The sequence below is a fragment of the Colias croceus genome, chromosome 19, assembly GCF_905220415.1.
Source record: "Colias croceus chromosome 19, ilColCroc2.1".
NCBI lineage: Eukaryota > Metazoa > Arthropoda > Insecta > Lepidoptera > Pieridae > Colias > Colias croceus.
In genome coordinates, this window is record NC_059555.1 from 8343292 (window position 1) to 8358448 (window position 15157).

At 33.5% G+C, this 15157-nt stretch overlaps 2 protein-coding genes across 2 annotated transcripts in view; one reads left to right on the plus strand and one right to left on the minus strand.

Annotated features, from left to right (window-relative positions):
* Window positions 1–6412, minus strand: LOC123700534. Its single transcript, XM_045647782.1, has 2 exons — window positions 5955–6412; window positions 1–895 (listed from the first exon to the last, which is right to left on the minus strand). Exons 1-2 carry the CDS (start codon window positions 6367–6369, stop codon window positions 261–263), a joined length of 1050 nt encoding a protein of 349 aa, XP_045503738.1. The 5' UTR covers window positions 6370–6412; the 3' UTR covers window positions 1–260.
* Window positions 6413–6871: 459 nt separating this feature from the next.
* The window catches only part of LOC123700441 (ataxin-2 homolog), a 43197-nt gene continuing 34911 nt past the window's right edge, over window positions 6872–15157 (plus strand). The window contains exon 1 of the mRNA XM_045647652.1: window positions 6872–7416. Within this exon, the coding sequence (XP_045503608.1) occupies window positions 7379–7416 (38 nt within the window). The 5' untranslated portion in view covers window positions 6872–7378. The remainder of the gene's footprint in view (window positions 7417–15157) is intronic.

Consider the following 15157-nt stretch of genomic DNA (forward strand, 5'->3'; position numbering starts at 1 on the left):
AGTGATTCAAGAGAGTTTTAGTATATAATTTATTAGGTTTTAGACAAAGCGGGCGAAGCCGCGGGCGTTAAGCTAGTTTCTTATAAAATAAATTGTAAAGACGTGATTTTCCATATTAAGTACGTAAAATGAATCGTATACCATTTTTAAATAATACAGGAGGCCTACGATACACATAGTATATTTAGATTTAAGCTACAGGATTATGAAATTATGAATCCACCGATACATTTAACTACACTATTACTCGATATTATAATTTAGGTTTCAACCCAATCGGTTTCAGTGATCATAGCAAGATTCTCCCCTTTCCCGGGCAAATATTCAAATTCCCACAACGAATTGCTCAAAACCAATGTCTCAGTTTCCTGCAAATCAATTTTGACCGGACCGCAGATATTTTCACATGGCATCCTTGGTTTCAACTGAATAGAAGTCTGCCCTTTGAGTTGGGACATGATGATCAGGCCAATATCAAACTCCAAGTACTTATAGCGATTCGTTTCATAATTCTTAGATAGAAGGAGCCAGTTGAAATGGGAAGGGGGGATTTCTGGGGAAAGGAAGTATGGTCTAGGAGCGAGAACCCTGAACGTTTTGACGGCGCGAATATCGCAGTTCTGGAAATGTATGAACCAAGATGGTATATTGCTCTCAGTAATACGCGAAACGATCTCCTGTAGGTCCATGGGTTGTTTCCCAATACGTATATTGGTTAGGATCCTACAGGGCACCGATTCTCGGAGCCTGTCGTCGTTATTCACGAGGCCTGTGAAGTTATATTCGCCGGAAGACCAGTCTGTATACGCGTCTGTTACTATAACAGGCGCACCTCTTAGGAGGTGGTGGTTTAGTACTTCGTTGTGGTCTGTGTTCGCTATGCGTGCGATGTTCTCTGGAAAAAAGATTTTGAATGTTTAATACTAATAATACAATACTATACTATGTATATATGTTACAGGAAATGTATGTAATCCGTCATTGTATACAATTCCTAAAATCGTACGGAAATGTGTGAAATATTATTTTATACACATTTCCTAGGAAATCTATACATTTCCTAAATAGCTATCGGAAATGTAAAACATTTAAGATATTGATATGTCGTAGGCAAGTTGTATATAATCTGACCGTTTACAAACGGTCGGCATTTTGTAGTAACTATGCCGATAATTCGTAATCAGAAATTTTTGGTTTGGATAAGGGGGTGGGTTAGGTTAGGTTCGTGTTTTTTAAAACTACACAGAAATAGGAGCCCCACGAAGTGGGGCTCCGTCGGCTCACGACCGTCTTTTTGTAGAATTTTTGAAAAAGACGAATTTTCGGCATATTAAAACAGCTAGCCGTAATGTAATACGGCGGATTGTACAATCCGACTGCGCCAAATATACGCGAGGACAGCGGGACGAGGGGACTGATTACTTGCAAAATGAAAATTTGATTTTATAAGAATAAATATAAGTTGATTTTGTGATATTTACGTTAAAAGTTAGATACATAGTTGATTTTTAAAATGTTAATTAGTAAGATATATATTATGAACATCATATTATTACAAGTTTACGGTATGACTGTTACCCGATTGTATCAATAAGAGCTATAATAAAAAAATAACAACGTGTTTTATTACAGAAAGCATTTGCTTTACACATTTCCTAATACGATATAGGAATTGTATACAATTCCTAGGAAGATTATACATTTCCTAGGATATGCATGCATTAAATAGTTTTTTAAACAATATTTTATACATTTCCTAAATGGTATCGGAATTGTACTAATTTCCTAGGAATTGTATACAATTCCTTGATTTCATACATTTCCGGTAACATATACACAAAAATAAATATGTAATTTTGACTTTTAATTGTATAATGTAAGTAATTCGAAAATAAACGTAAATATTGAAATTTTATAGAGCTAAGACTACAGAAACCTTCTTGAAAGCAAATTAAGCAATTAAAAACTTTAAGACTGATTTTAAAATACGATTGTTTTACTTTTTACTCCATCCCATATTATAAACAAAGTTTTATCAATCACTTTTAAGTTTTATGACGTATGTATTTAAAATTTCGTATTCATATTAACTACTAGCTTCCGCCCGCGACTCCGTCCGCGCGGATGTCGGTCTTTGCGTGGACGGTTTATTTCTCCATTTTGAGTAACTCGGACAATGACATCTTATAAATATCTATTGGACCCAAATACGGCTAGGTCTATAATAATACGCAACGTGTGTTCGCGGTACCTACTACAGAACAACGTCTATGGATAACTGAAAAATTGAGATTAATTTCTTTTCTACGTATTTTTCCAGGATAAAAAGTATCCTATTTTACGCCCAGGATAATAAGGTATAATTATACCAAGTTTCATCGAAATCGAACCGGTAGTTTTCACGTGATGTCTTCACATACAGACAGACAGACAGACAGACAGACAAAAATTTTTTTAATCACATATTTGGGTTTGGTATCGATCCAGTAACACCCCCTGCTAGTTATTTTTTCAATATTTTCAATGTACAGAATTGACCCTTCTACAGATTTATTATATGTATAGATTATATTAACTACTAGCTGTGCCCGCGACTTCGTCCGCGTGGAATAGTGACTGCATAGTAGTTACTACTTATCTTAAATTATTGAGTAAACACAGACTACCATAAATAATTAAAAGAACTGTAAGTAAAATTTATTACTAAACTGAGCTAAGCAATACAAAAAAAAATGCCTTATTAATTTTCTACGTAAAATTTCTTTTAAATTATGTCATATTATTTTTAGGCACCAGGGGGGAGGGGAGCAAATTTCTTTTCCTTCCTCCCTTGTATGGATGTTTTTAACTATGTATCGTGCAGCAACTGATCAGCTTAATCGATACTCAGTTTTTATCAAATCCAGCACAAAAGCCAAATCAGATCTTTCCTGAATCCTGTCTCACGCCTGTAGTAACTATACAGTTTAGACCGTGCAATAAAAATTAAATTAAAAAAAAAACAGCGCTACGAAGAAAAGTGCATAGAAAAAGGAATAAATAATTTCACAAACTTCCCGAAGATTTTTAAAAATAAATACCATTTTAAATATTTATAAAAAAAAACAAAGTCGTCGGGGCTGCCATGCCAACATCATCATAATATACCTCATTATCAAAATATATGGTACTTAATTTTAAAGATCGTCGGGAAGTTTGTAAAATAATTATTTATTCCTTTCGGTTTCTTATTTTCATGTAATATTTTCAAGTGAGCGAGACCTACCTCTACCTCCATATTACATTCCTACATCATATTGATATCTATAAGTTTGTTGCTCCTTGACATCTTTTAAGTTGGGCCGTAACCGTGCACAAATTGTAATGGACCACAGTGGCAAAAGAAGTGGTATACTTAGGAAAAAATATTGCCAAGGGCCAGGCCTATGTAGCTTTCAGTAGAGTTCAAAATTTCCAGGGTGTGGCTATCCTCTCGCTCCCGTATCCCCTCTTCTTTCACAGACTTTTAACCCTTCCCTTTCCATCCCTAGTAAATGGCAGAACCGATTTTGATGTAAACCATATCTAATTGTACCTATATGTACACGTCATATCCTGTAGTTTGATGCTCCATTCGGTTTATTTATCCCCACTGTCACCCCTTAAAAGCCCTAAATGTAATAAACGGATGAACCGATTTCGATAAAATATGACTAATTGTAATTCACACGTTGCCCTTTCATATTTTGATATGCCGCTTGAGTATATTATTTAACCTCATTATTCATTCCCACTTTTACCGCTGTAATCTAATAAATGGATAAACCGAATTGGATAAAAATATAACTAAGTGTACTTCACCCGTTATGCAATTTTATTTGATATGTCACTTGGGTATATTTGACAACATTCGTTTTTTTTCATTCCCACTTTTACCCATATAAAGGTATAATAAATGGATGAACCGATTTTGATAAAGTATGTCTAATTATACTTTACACGTCATGCCCTTTCATTTGATATGTCACTTGAGTATATTTGACAAATTCATTTTTTTATTAGCACTTTTATACCTATATCAAATAAATGGATGAACCGATTTGTTACTGATAGGTAGTAGGTTCATTTAATATATCACTTAGGTACTTATATTTGACAACTTTCGTTTTTTTCATTCCCACATTTACCCCTATAATAATATACCTAGGTATAATAAATGGATGAACCGATTTTGATACACTTTATCTAAGAACCAGCGTCGGAAAATATGATGCCTAACTAAAAAAACCGCATCTAATTCGGATTACCTGTTAGCGAGCTACGGTGGCACAAACAGACACACACACACAGACACACATAGCGGTCAAACACTTATCACCCATCTTTTTGCGTCGGGGGTTAAAAATATAATAAGGTGAGTCCGGGTAAGTCCGTACATGGGGTAAGAACGTAAACATCAAAAATTCGGCGAATACGAGCATATTTATTTACGAGGGCAAAATTCTGTACGACTTCATTTTGTTTTGCATCGACCTTCAGGTTCTGGGCGTCGCTCCGACGAGCCGCGCGCCTGTAAAGTGGATTTCAAAAAAAATCGTCAAATAATCATTTTAGAGCGTAACGGCGGTGACAGACGTGCGAGCCAAGGCGGGCTTCGAGTAAAATTTCAAACATGTTGGATCGTCAACGAACTTACTCGACGGTTTTTAAGTACGCGTACTTGGGGTGACACACGAGCGAAAAAGGTCGTCGAGCCACAAGTTCGCGTACTTACTCGTACGTCTGTCACCCCTTTAAAAGATCGGATATATTTTTTTAATCGACCTTATGCTAAATTCAATAGAAGTGCATTTAAAAGCATGTCCGAACTTACCCCGAAGAGTAATTTTTTACCATAGTCATAAAAAAAGTAAGTGTTGTTTTTAAACGCCTTAAAATAAGAAACTGTTGAGTTTATAAGAATAAACTTATTGTAGAGCAAAGCGATGTTAAATGAATTGTCATTTACATCAGTTTTAAGTAGTAAATCTTGAACTAGTGCTGAGAAAATCGGGCTTTTGCTAGACTATTTCAATACGTCTAAAATCCGTCCGGTCTTACCCCGACTCACCGACATAATTTAAAGGACATTTTATGTATAAAATTTACCTAGAAGTAAGAATAATTCTAATTTGACCAAACCCCCCCCCACCCTTGGGCACTTTCGATATGATCACTTGGACATTTACAGGAATAATAATTGTAACAGATAACTTACGTTTTATCGTACAGTGTATAGAATGCCTTAGCAAACGTTCGCCGTGAATACTTAAATGGTCATAACTTTTTTATTTACGAACCGATTGACATGAAATAAACACTAAATGTTAAATGAAGATTACCACAATATATTAGTGAAAACCGCATCTTAATCGGATAAGCCGTTTCTGAGATTAGCGTGCACGAACATACAGACAAACAGACAAACCGACAAACAGACAAACAGACAAAAAATTTTTTAACTACAGTTTTGGGTTTGGGATCGATTTAATAATAGCACCTGCTAATTTTTTTTTATATATTTTGATTGTACAGACACGACTTTTCTAGAATTTTATTATATGTATTGATTACTTATAGGTAATATACAGTAACAGTTTCTGATTGATTTATTTTACTTAAAATTTCTTTGTTATTTCTTACATGTTTAAAAGCAACTTTACTTATCAAATAATGTGAATTAATCATAGAGATAAATTGTTAAAGTTGTGTAAAATATGTTTACAATATGCCACGTCAAACCAAAAAGTTTTCTTTGACTTATTTTAAGATTGTAACTTGTTTAGACCTTAGTTTAGACCATAATTTTTCTTGAATCTAAAGAGGGTAGTTTACCTGCCAAAAAACTTAATACAAAGATTAGGATGAAACTTGGTAAGTACGTAGTTAGGACAAAAAATTTCGCTCAACTGCAAGAATTTATTTTAACTACTTACGTATAGCTTCACAAGCAATGCAGTCACTGGTAGAAACAGGTTCAGCTTCAAAATTCTGTAGCGGTAATCTCCCCAGTACACATTGATTGTAATACATCGGTGTCCAATTTATCAAAGGCAGCAGCTTGATCAGCGTCAATCGAGCTACTGCAGCAACATGCCATTGGAATGAATCGGTTTGGCTCACAATATACCCAGTCGCCAAAAACAACATCATCAAAATGATGATCCTTCGCCATCTCTTAATCGTCGCCCTTCTCACAGCACTCATCAAAGGACGACAAATAATATCTATTTCATCGTCACTCATACCCACTTCTTTACAATATTCGTAAAAGGAACGCACTTCCGAATTAAGCAATTGGAATTTCTCGCGTTGAGACATATTTTCCGAATTTTTCGTGTTCGTCTTCATGGTGACCTATAAATTACTTAACGATCAATAATAACTTGGTGTGGTTTCGTATTCGTGTCATAGAATTGAATTCGCGCGCGCGCGTTGCATTTCTTTTCCTGTCGTTCAATGTAACGACCACAGATAAAAAATGTATATGGTCAGATAATGTCTGTGGTATTCTGTCTGTAAGTTTTATTAAAATCATGATTAAAATAGAATAGGAAAATAAAATTAATAAGCGTAATTAAAATTCACATACATATTTTTGATATTCTAGTAAACCTTATTGTTTAATTCACAGTTGATTTAAATTATCTTATAAATAAATATTATTTCCATTCTTTAAAAAACCGTTGATATTAAAAAAAAATAGTTCCATTTTAGGAGTATTTTATATAGTATTTGCAAAATAAATTTATTTTCCATTTTATCTTAATATTTTAATGAAAAAAAGAACAAAAAATAGCAATACTGAAAGTCAAGTACCTCAATCCGCCATATTGAAAGTGTATTAGTGGAAATCAGTCAAAAGTTGACCTCATTAATAATTTTTGTGTTTACTGCTATCATTTTCATAGTTTTGTAATATTTAAAAAAATATTCGCATTTTTTAAGATTTAACAGTAAAATTGTGTGAATAAAAAATTGCATAAAAGTTTTTTTGCAAGTCTTTTGACGAATACGTCACAGCGCCATGTTGTATTCCTGCGCTGATTGCAGGCACGAGAAATCTGCCAACCCGTTTATTTTTTGGGATTAGTTCCCGAGAATAAATCGAACTGCGATTTTGTACTCAAATATATTTGAATTTATATTTGTTGGCAAATGTTATAGACTTTAGTGTATTCGATGCATCCCTGTTGTCGCATTTTGAGTGTTAACTCCTAATTTCAACTGCAGTTTTGTGCATCCGCGAAAGTTGAAAGGACTGTGTTGTAAAAGAAAGAAGTGATAATTAGCCAAAATTCCGGTCCCTACGCGTAGACGAGAAGGTGCCTACCCGCCGGGGCAGTCAGGCGAAGGAGATATGAACAATAAACGAAAAAATCGCCAAGGGCCACCGAGGTAATGCTAGTTTATGTACACCAACTTCCAGCATTGGGATGACATGTCTTTGTTATTTGGGGCAATAATCTTGAGACACGTAAAATAGACGTCGGTATTGTCACATTGACAGATTTTCTGATGTGAGCGTGGTTATTTCGCAAATGCAGCGTGTAAACAAAACTATCTAATAAAAAGGTATTCGGCGCGGCACTAGTCTAGGAGCGGCGGCCGCCTGTCGTATCGCTATAAGTATTTGTCCTACTTTTATCGTGCTCTGACCACGATTAATATAGCCCTGTGCGAACAGCTGATCCCTCCTCGTATCGCAAATAACTCTTATACGCCCAGTAAAGATAATTTGTCTGTTTTCACAAAGTAATAGTGCAGTTGTTGGTGCAAAAATTATATATTCCTATGTACATTTTCGAGGTTTACATCGGGAAATAAATAGTGCAATTCTGGCAAGCATCCAATGTCCTTAATGAGTTAGAAAATTTTGGAACATCCAAGGTATTATTCAGAACAAACTTTAGATTCATTCTCAAATTGTTTTGATTTGTTTGTGGTTTATAATAAACAGTATGTCTTACCACAAAAAACTTTAGACAGGGTTAAACTTTAAGTGCGGGTTCTCTTTAATCTGGTTTTGTCGTATTTCACATTATAAATTTATAAAGAATAGAAAAAATTCGATCATGAGGCGGTACTCGAACCGTATTTCACATTGACAACAATTAAAGTGACAGATCCCTGGTTTTTAAGTTGGACTGTGTTTAAATTGTTTTGTGGTAAGAACACTAGAGTATTTTACTTATTACATTTGATTACCTGCATGAACTGACAAATAACATAAAACATGTTGTAATAACTAAAAAATATTTCATCATGACCAAAACTTAACAATTGGGGCCTTTGCAATTGTTTGTGTTATCTGCTTGTGATTATTTTGATGTCTAAACATGTGACATAGCACTTATGTTCAACAAATAAGCAAAAATAAGTCCTTAATGTCATTATTTAATACGATAATTTTCATTCTTCAATTGTTGTGTAGGATATAAATACAACGGTTAATTCGATTTTAAATACTTTTTCTTAGTTTTTAAATCAACATTTATAAAGAAATGTTCATAATTCATGATAATATTTAACTTAACTTAGTATGCACTAGAATATTGTCTACTGTCACTATAATAATATGTGCACATTATATACTAACTAGATTTACGCCCATGGTTCCTCGCATCAAAGATGATTCTCATAGGAATTAAATGTATTCCTATGTCCCTTTGTATGCTAAAATCTTTAAGGACGCTGTCACAAATCTGCGTTACTCAAATTTAGGTATCTAACGTCGCCACGTGGTTCGCGGGAACATCGCGCTCACGTAAACATAGCGCATTCCATTTTATAGACCATCTTCATACTTGATATTTTTTTTTTTATATTTTTATTGAAATTGATTCCAGAAGATTACTGGGAACTTTAAAAATTCATTTTGTTACTATTATTAGTAGGTACGATCCTTATAAGTATTTTAGTGTATTCAACCAACTTAAAAAAGTGTGACTATTTTACAACAATTTGAATATGAATTGTATTATTGTATACAATATCGAAGCTTTTTAAGAAATGTATAAAATACTTTTTTAAGAATTATTATCATACATAATATTATATGTTACCGGCAATATATTAAACCCGGCATTGTAAGCAATTCTTAGTAAATGTATGTTATTCCGAGAAACAGTCGGAATGAAATAAATTAAATTCGTTACCACACATTCACATTACCTATATCTTTAAATATGAACTTTTCCTAAGTAGCAAACACATTTGCAAATGTGGGTGGTTTTTGGGGTAGCTATTAACCAATATGAGGTCAAAACTAAAATCCAAGATGGCACCGACGAAAATTTGAAATCTTTTCGTTATGGGTGTCATTTTCAAGGAGTTGGAGTAGCTATTAAATAAGTATTAATCAATATGAGGTCAAATCTAAAATCCAAAATGGCGCCGACGACAATTTGACATCATTTCGTCACGGGTGTCATTTTCATGGTTTTTGGGGTAGCTATTAACCAATATGAGGTCAAAACTAAAATCCAAGATGGCGCCGACAAAAATTTTATATATTTTCTTCATGGGTGTCATTTTCATGGTTATTGGGGTAGCTATTAACGAATATGAGGTCAAAACTAAAATCCAAGATGGCGCCGACGAAAATTTTACATCTTTTCGACATGGGTGTCATTTTCATGGTTTTTGGGGTAGCTATTAACCAATATGAGGTCAAAACTAAAATCGAAGATGGCGCCGACGAAAATTTTACATCATTTCGTCACGGGTGTCATTTTCTTGGTTATTGGGGTAGCTATTAACGAATATGAGGTCAAAACTAAAATCCAAGATGGCGCCGACGAAAATTTTACATATTTTCGTCATGGGTGTCATTTTCATGGTTTTTGGGGTATCTATTAACCAATATGAGGTCAAAACTAAAATCCAAGATGGTGTCGACGAAACTTTACATCTTTTCGGCATGGGTGTCATTTTCAAGGTTTTTGAGACAGCTATTACCAAATCCCCAATGTAACCGTCGATAATTAGGTATATTTTTCTTACTCCTTTAAAGTAAACTTAAATAAAATAACAAAAACGTTAACAACCACAGTTTTGTAGAAAGTCTTAAAAAAAACAATTTTAAAGAACATTGAAATGCATATTTAGAAATTTAATATAAAACGCAACTCTGTGGCAATCATGTTAATATTCTGACAGATATTAGTAACTTTAAATATATTCTTTAAATATATTCGCTAAACTTTATTTAAAATAAAGTTTATCTAAAACATTTAAACGAAGAGAATAAAATAAAAAAGAACGTGTGTGCCGAGAAAACGTGTCAGGACTTCAGGAGTGAAACTTCTTTGGCGAGATTCATAGATACCAAAATCGCCGCCTTGCTCCATAACGCGACAGTATTACCATGACGCGATCTTTAAATTCGACGACCATCTTGGATTTTAGTTTTGACCTCATATTCGTTAATAGCTACCCCAAAAACCATGAAAATGACACCCATCACGAAAAATGTCAAATTTTCGTCAGCGCCATCTTGGATTATAGTTTTGACCTCATATTCGTTAATAGCTATCCCAAAAACCATGAAAATGACACCCATGATGAAAAGATGTCAAATTTTTCGTCGGCGCCATCTTGGATTATAGTTTTGACCTCATATTCGATAATAGCTACCCCAAAAACCATGAAAATGACACCCATGACGAAAAGATGTAAAATTTTCGTCGGCGCCATCTTGGATTTCAGTTTTGACCTCATATTGGTTAATAGCTACCCCAAAAACCATGAAAATGACACCCATGACGAAAAGATGTAAAATTTTTGTCGGCGCCATCTTGGATTATAGTTTTGACCTCATATTCGTTAATAGCTACCCCAAAAACCATGAAAATGACACCCATGACGAAAAGATGTAAAATTTTCGTCGGCGCCATCTTGGATTTCAGTTTTGACCTCATATTGGTTAATAGCTACCCCAAAAACCATGAAAATGACACCCATGACGAAAAGTTGTAAAATTTTTGTCGGCGCCATCTTGGATTATAGTTTTGACCTCATATTCGTTAATAGCTACCCCAAAAACCATGAAAATGACACCCATGACGAAAAGATGTAAAATTTTCGTCGGCGCCATCTTGGATTTCAGTTTTGACCTCATATTCGGTAATAGCTACCCCAAAAACTATGAAAATGACACCCATCACGAAAAAAAGCCAAATTTTCATCGACGCCATCTTGAATTGTTTTACCCCACCAATCTATTCAACAACCCATAAAAAAGAGGATCTCAGGCAAGGTAATTTTAAAAACATAATTTTAAATTACAAATAATTGGAATATGAAACTTATACAGTTTACTCATAAAAAGTATCAAATATTTCAAATCACGAAAAAGACAGTGCACGCACAATAATCGTTTTTATTTTTGGGACGAGGAGCGATACACCCGTCCTTCCAAGAGCGCTTCTGAGCGCGGTCTGACGAACCGCGAGAACAAAATGTATGAAGAAATCGACAAGTATTTTTAATTTAGCTCATTATTGAAATAAAATTTTGATTTAGATTCATAAAAATTACACCATATATAAAGGACTATATATCCCTCAATAAGATATAATAGTTAAGAAGATAGATTAGGCTCTTAATTTTCCTAAAATGGTACCGGTTTAGACCCCATTTTTTTGCATTTTATGCGTTTATTGTGATGGAAAAAACGTATTTCAGCGACAATTTTGTATGACGTCGTACAATTTTTATAAGATGAACGTAGAGCTGAATATATTATCTTTAAATTAAGATATTACTATGTTCTCACGTGTAATTGCTTTAAGTTAAAATGGTACCGAAAAACAGCGTGTTTTTGTAAAAATACGTTATAGCGTCCTTAAAACTATGCAACGGATTTTGATGCGGTTTTTTTTAATAGATAGTATTATAATATATATAGATAGTTTTTTAATAGTGATTCAAGAGGAAGGTTTTAGTATATAATTTATTAGGTTTTAGACAAAGCGGGTGAAGCCGCGGTCGGTAAGCTAGTACTTACTATAAAATTACTTTGTTGCGGCGAGTAAGAAGGAAAAACTTTTAGCGTTTATAACATCCAAACTAAATTCCTATTACGCTAGTTTTAAAGAAATGGAAACCAGCAAATCTAATTTTTTATAGTTATAGGTACATTGTAAAATCTTTGTTTAATATATCTATTAACATTCTAAGGACTTTAAAAGGTATTGAAACACAAACGTGGAAAGATCTACATTGCATTTGATTGATGTTTTTAAGGAAGTTGATTATAAAATTATTGCAATAGCAATTATCATGTAAATTGGAATGCTTTATAGAACCTTTGAGTTTAATTTATTCTATTTTGTTACGGTTTAAGGTGATTGCTACGATCTGTTCCCAGCCAATGTCCCGCTAGATGGCGCTGAATTCTACATTTCTAGTTTATTTGAGTTTTTGCGTAATTGGAAAAGATTAAGGTCGTAGGAATAGTCATGGCGATTACTGAATATTATATTTTATTTAAATATGTCATATCATTGCCTTAAAATCCACCCAATTCGGTAAAACCATGCGTTTTAACATCTGTCATTGCATACAGGGTCGTTTACACACACAGACGTATACAAAAATGATAAAGATTGAACTCTAGATGGCGTGAATGTAAAACAAGTTTGGCGTGTATGTATTTGAGTAGTTAGTAGCATATTATATTCTGAATTTCTGATCCATGCCTATTCACTCAAAACTACCTAATAACACTAATGATTTGTAACAGTAAATTATTTCAATAGGTAGGTATTTGAACATTTCCCAACAAGACGTAAGAATAATTATTCGTAGGTATACAAGATACAATAACAAATCTAATACACTATTTATTATTTTATTATTTACTAGCGGTCCGCCCCGGCTTCGCCCGTGGTACATGTTTACGTTTTCTCTCCATAAGAAGTAAGAACCATCCTCGTACTTCAAGGAATATAATAAAAAAAGAATTATCGAAATCGGTCCAGCCGTTCTCGAGTTATGCGCTTACCAACACATTTTGCGATTCATTTTTATATTAGACTAGCTTTCCGCCCGCGGCTTCGCCCGCGTTTTCAAAGAAAAACCCGCATAGTTCCCGTTCCCGTGGGATTTCAGGGATAAAACCTAGCCTATGTTACTCGTGGATAATGTAGCTTTCGAATGGTGAAAGAATTTTTCAAATCTGCCAAGTAGTTTCGGAGCCTATTCAATTCATACAAACAAACAAACAAACAAAAAATCAAACCTTTCCTCTTTATAATCTTTGTATAGACTAGCGGTCCGCCCCGGCTTCGCCCGTGGTACATGTTTACGTTTTCTCTACATAAGAACCATCCTCGTACTTCAAGGAATATAATAAAAAAAGAATTATCGAAATCGGTTCAGCCGTTCTCGAGTTATGCGCTTACCAACACATTTTGCGATTCATTTATATATATATAAGATTATGTGAAAATAACCAGGAAGGTGAAAAACATATTTACGAAAACATAGTAACATGGCTGTCGCTACAATAATTATATTTCAATTTTATCTTTTTATACCTAGTAGAACTGGCCGACGAATAAAAAAAATCGTATTAGAATACAATATATTACGGAACAAAAAAAGGATTGTAACTGAATTAGGTAGGTATGTTTGTTTCTGGGCGCACCGTTTTCGACGACGCGACGCGACGCGCGACGTAAGCGTATAGGTATAGGTACCTACTTTGCTAAAACAAACTAATAAAATTGTGTGTCTGTCTGAAAATTCGGAAAAGCATATTTTGCAAGTTTGTGATTACTTTGATAGTTTACCGATTTATAATAATTGTAATTGTAATTGTATAATATATAATTTGCAATGTGGTGAAATTTCATAAAAATCACGGGCCAATTTTTTGTTTTGAATCCCACCGAAAATATAATTGCGTTATTAGAATAATTAATTACTATACCTACCCACGATCAATTATTACAATATAGTCTCAAATGCATACTAGAGAAATATTGCAATTTGATTCAATTAAAATGCATAGCATACAAAAATAAATTCACAACACAAGAAATTCCGCGCGCAAATCATAGCGCGTGTCAATGAAATCAAGAATGTTTTATATCAAGCTGACGCGGACGAGCGACGACGCGACGCCGAACAAAAGTACCTACGACGGACGACCACGCTTCGAGTTGCCAAACACACAGCCAAACAACAATAATGAGTAATAAATTGTTTACAAAAAAAACAAGTTTTCCATTTTTCTGTATGAGTAGACAGAACTTCAAAACGCCACCTGCTACGGTTTATATTATGAACGATGGTTATAAAAATAAAAGTTATATTTGTTGGTGTAAACTATTTTATTGATCAATAATTTTGGAATTTAAAACTGTCAACATTGATTACAATAAAACGCAGTTTTATTTTATTACACTATTGTTTTTTTATCAAAACATGTATTTGAAGTACCATATAATATTATGCTGATCCAAGCATTTTCACTCAAAACTAATATCACTAATGATTTGTAAAAGTAAATTATTTCAATATACATTTCATAACCAACAAGTAAGAATAATTATTATTATTCCTACCTACAACAACAAACCTAAAACACTATTTACTATGGGAAAATAACCAGGAAGGTGAAAAACATTATATTATTATTTACGATTTCGACGCACTCGACTTTTAGTAAAATATAGTAGGTAAACATAATATTATGGTTTTGATTTTTGCTACTAGTATAAGAAAACTGCGTGTTAAAACTACTTGTTTGTCTGTCTGAAAATTCGGAAGTACTTTGGTAGTTTACCGATTTATAATAATATTGTATATATCGTTGTTTAAAAAATATTCAAACACAATAAAATATGATATACTGATTTATCACTGGTTTCAGTGATGAACTGATGAGTCAATGTTAGCCACTATACTTTCGTCATACGTGTGTATGATTGATGTGATTTGCAACGTGGTGATATTTCAGAAAAATCACGGGTCAAATTGTCCCACCGAAAATATAACTGCGTTATAAGAATAACTATACCTACGATAAATTATACATAATACAATATAGTCTCAAATGCATACTAGTGAAATATTTTATTTGAATCAATAAAATAAAAAAAAAATAAAAAATAATAATAATACAAAA

What these genes read in the sequence shown, in the direction of transcription:
- LOC123700534 (XM_045647782.1), bottom strand. Translation starts at nt 6,369, where the DNA reads ATGAAGACGAACACGAAAAATTCGGAAAATATGTCTCAACGCGAGAAA. An exon ending in CATTGCTTGTGAAGCTATAC is followed by an intron (nt 896 to 5,954) that starts GTAAGTAGTTAA and finishes TCTTTTTTCCAG; the next exon opens with AGAACATCGCACGCATAGCG.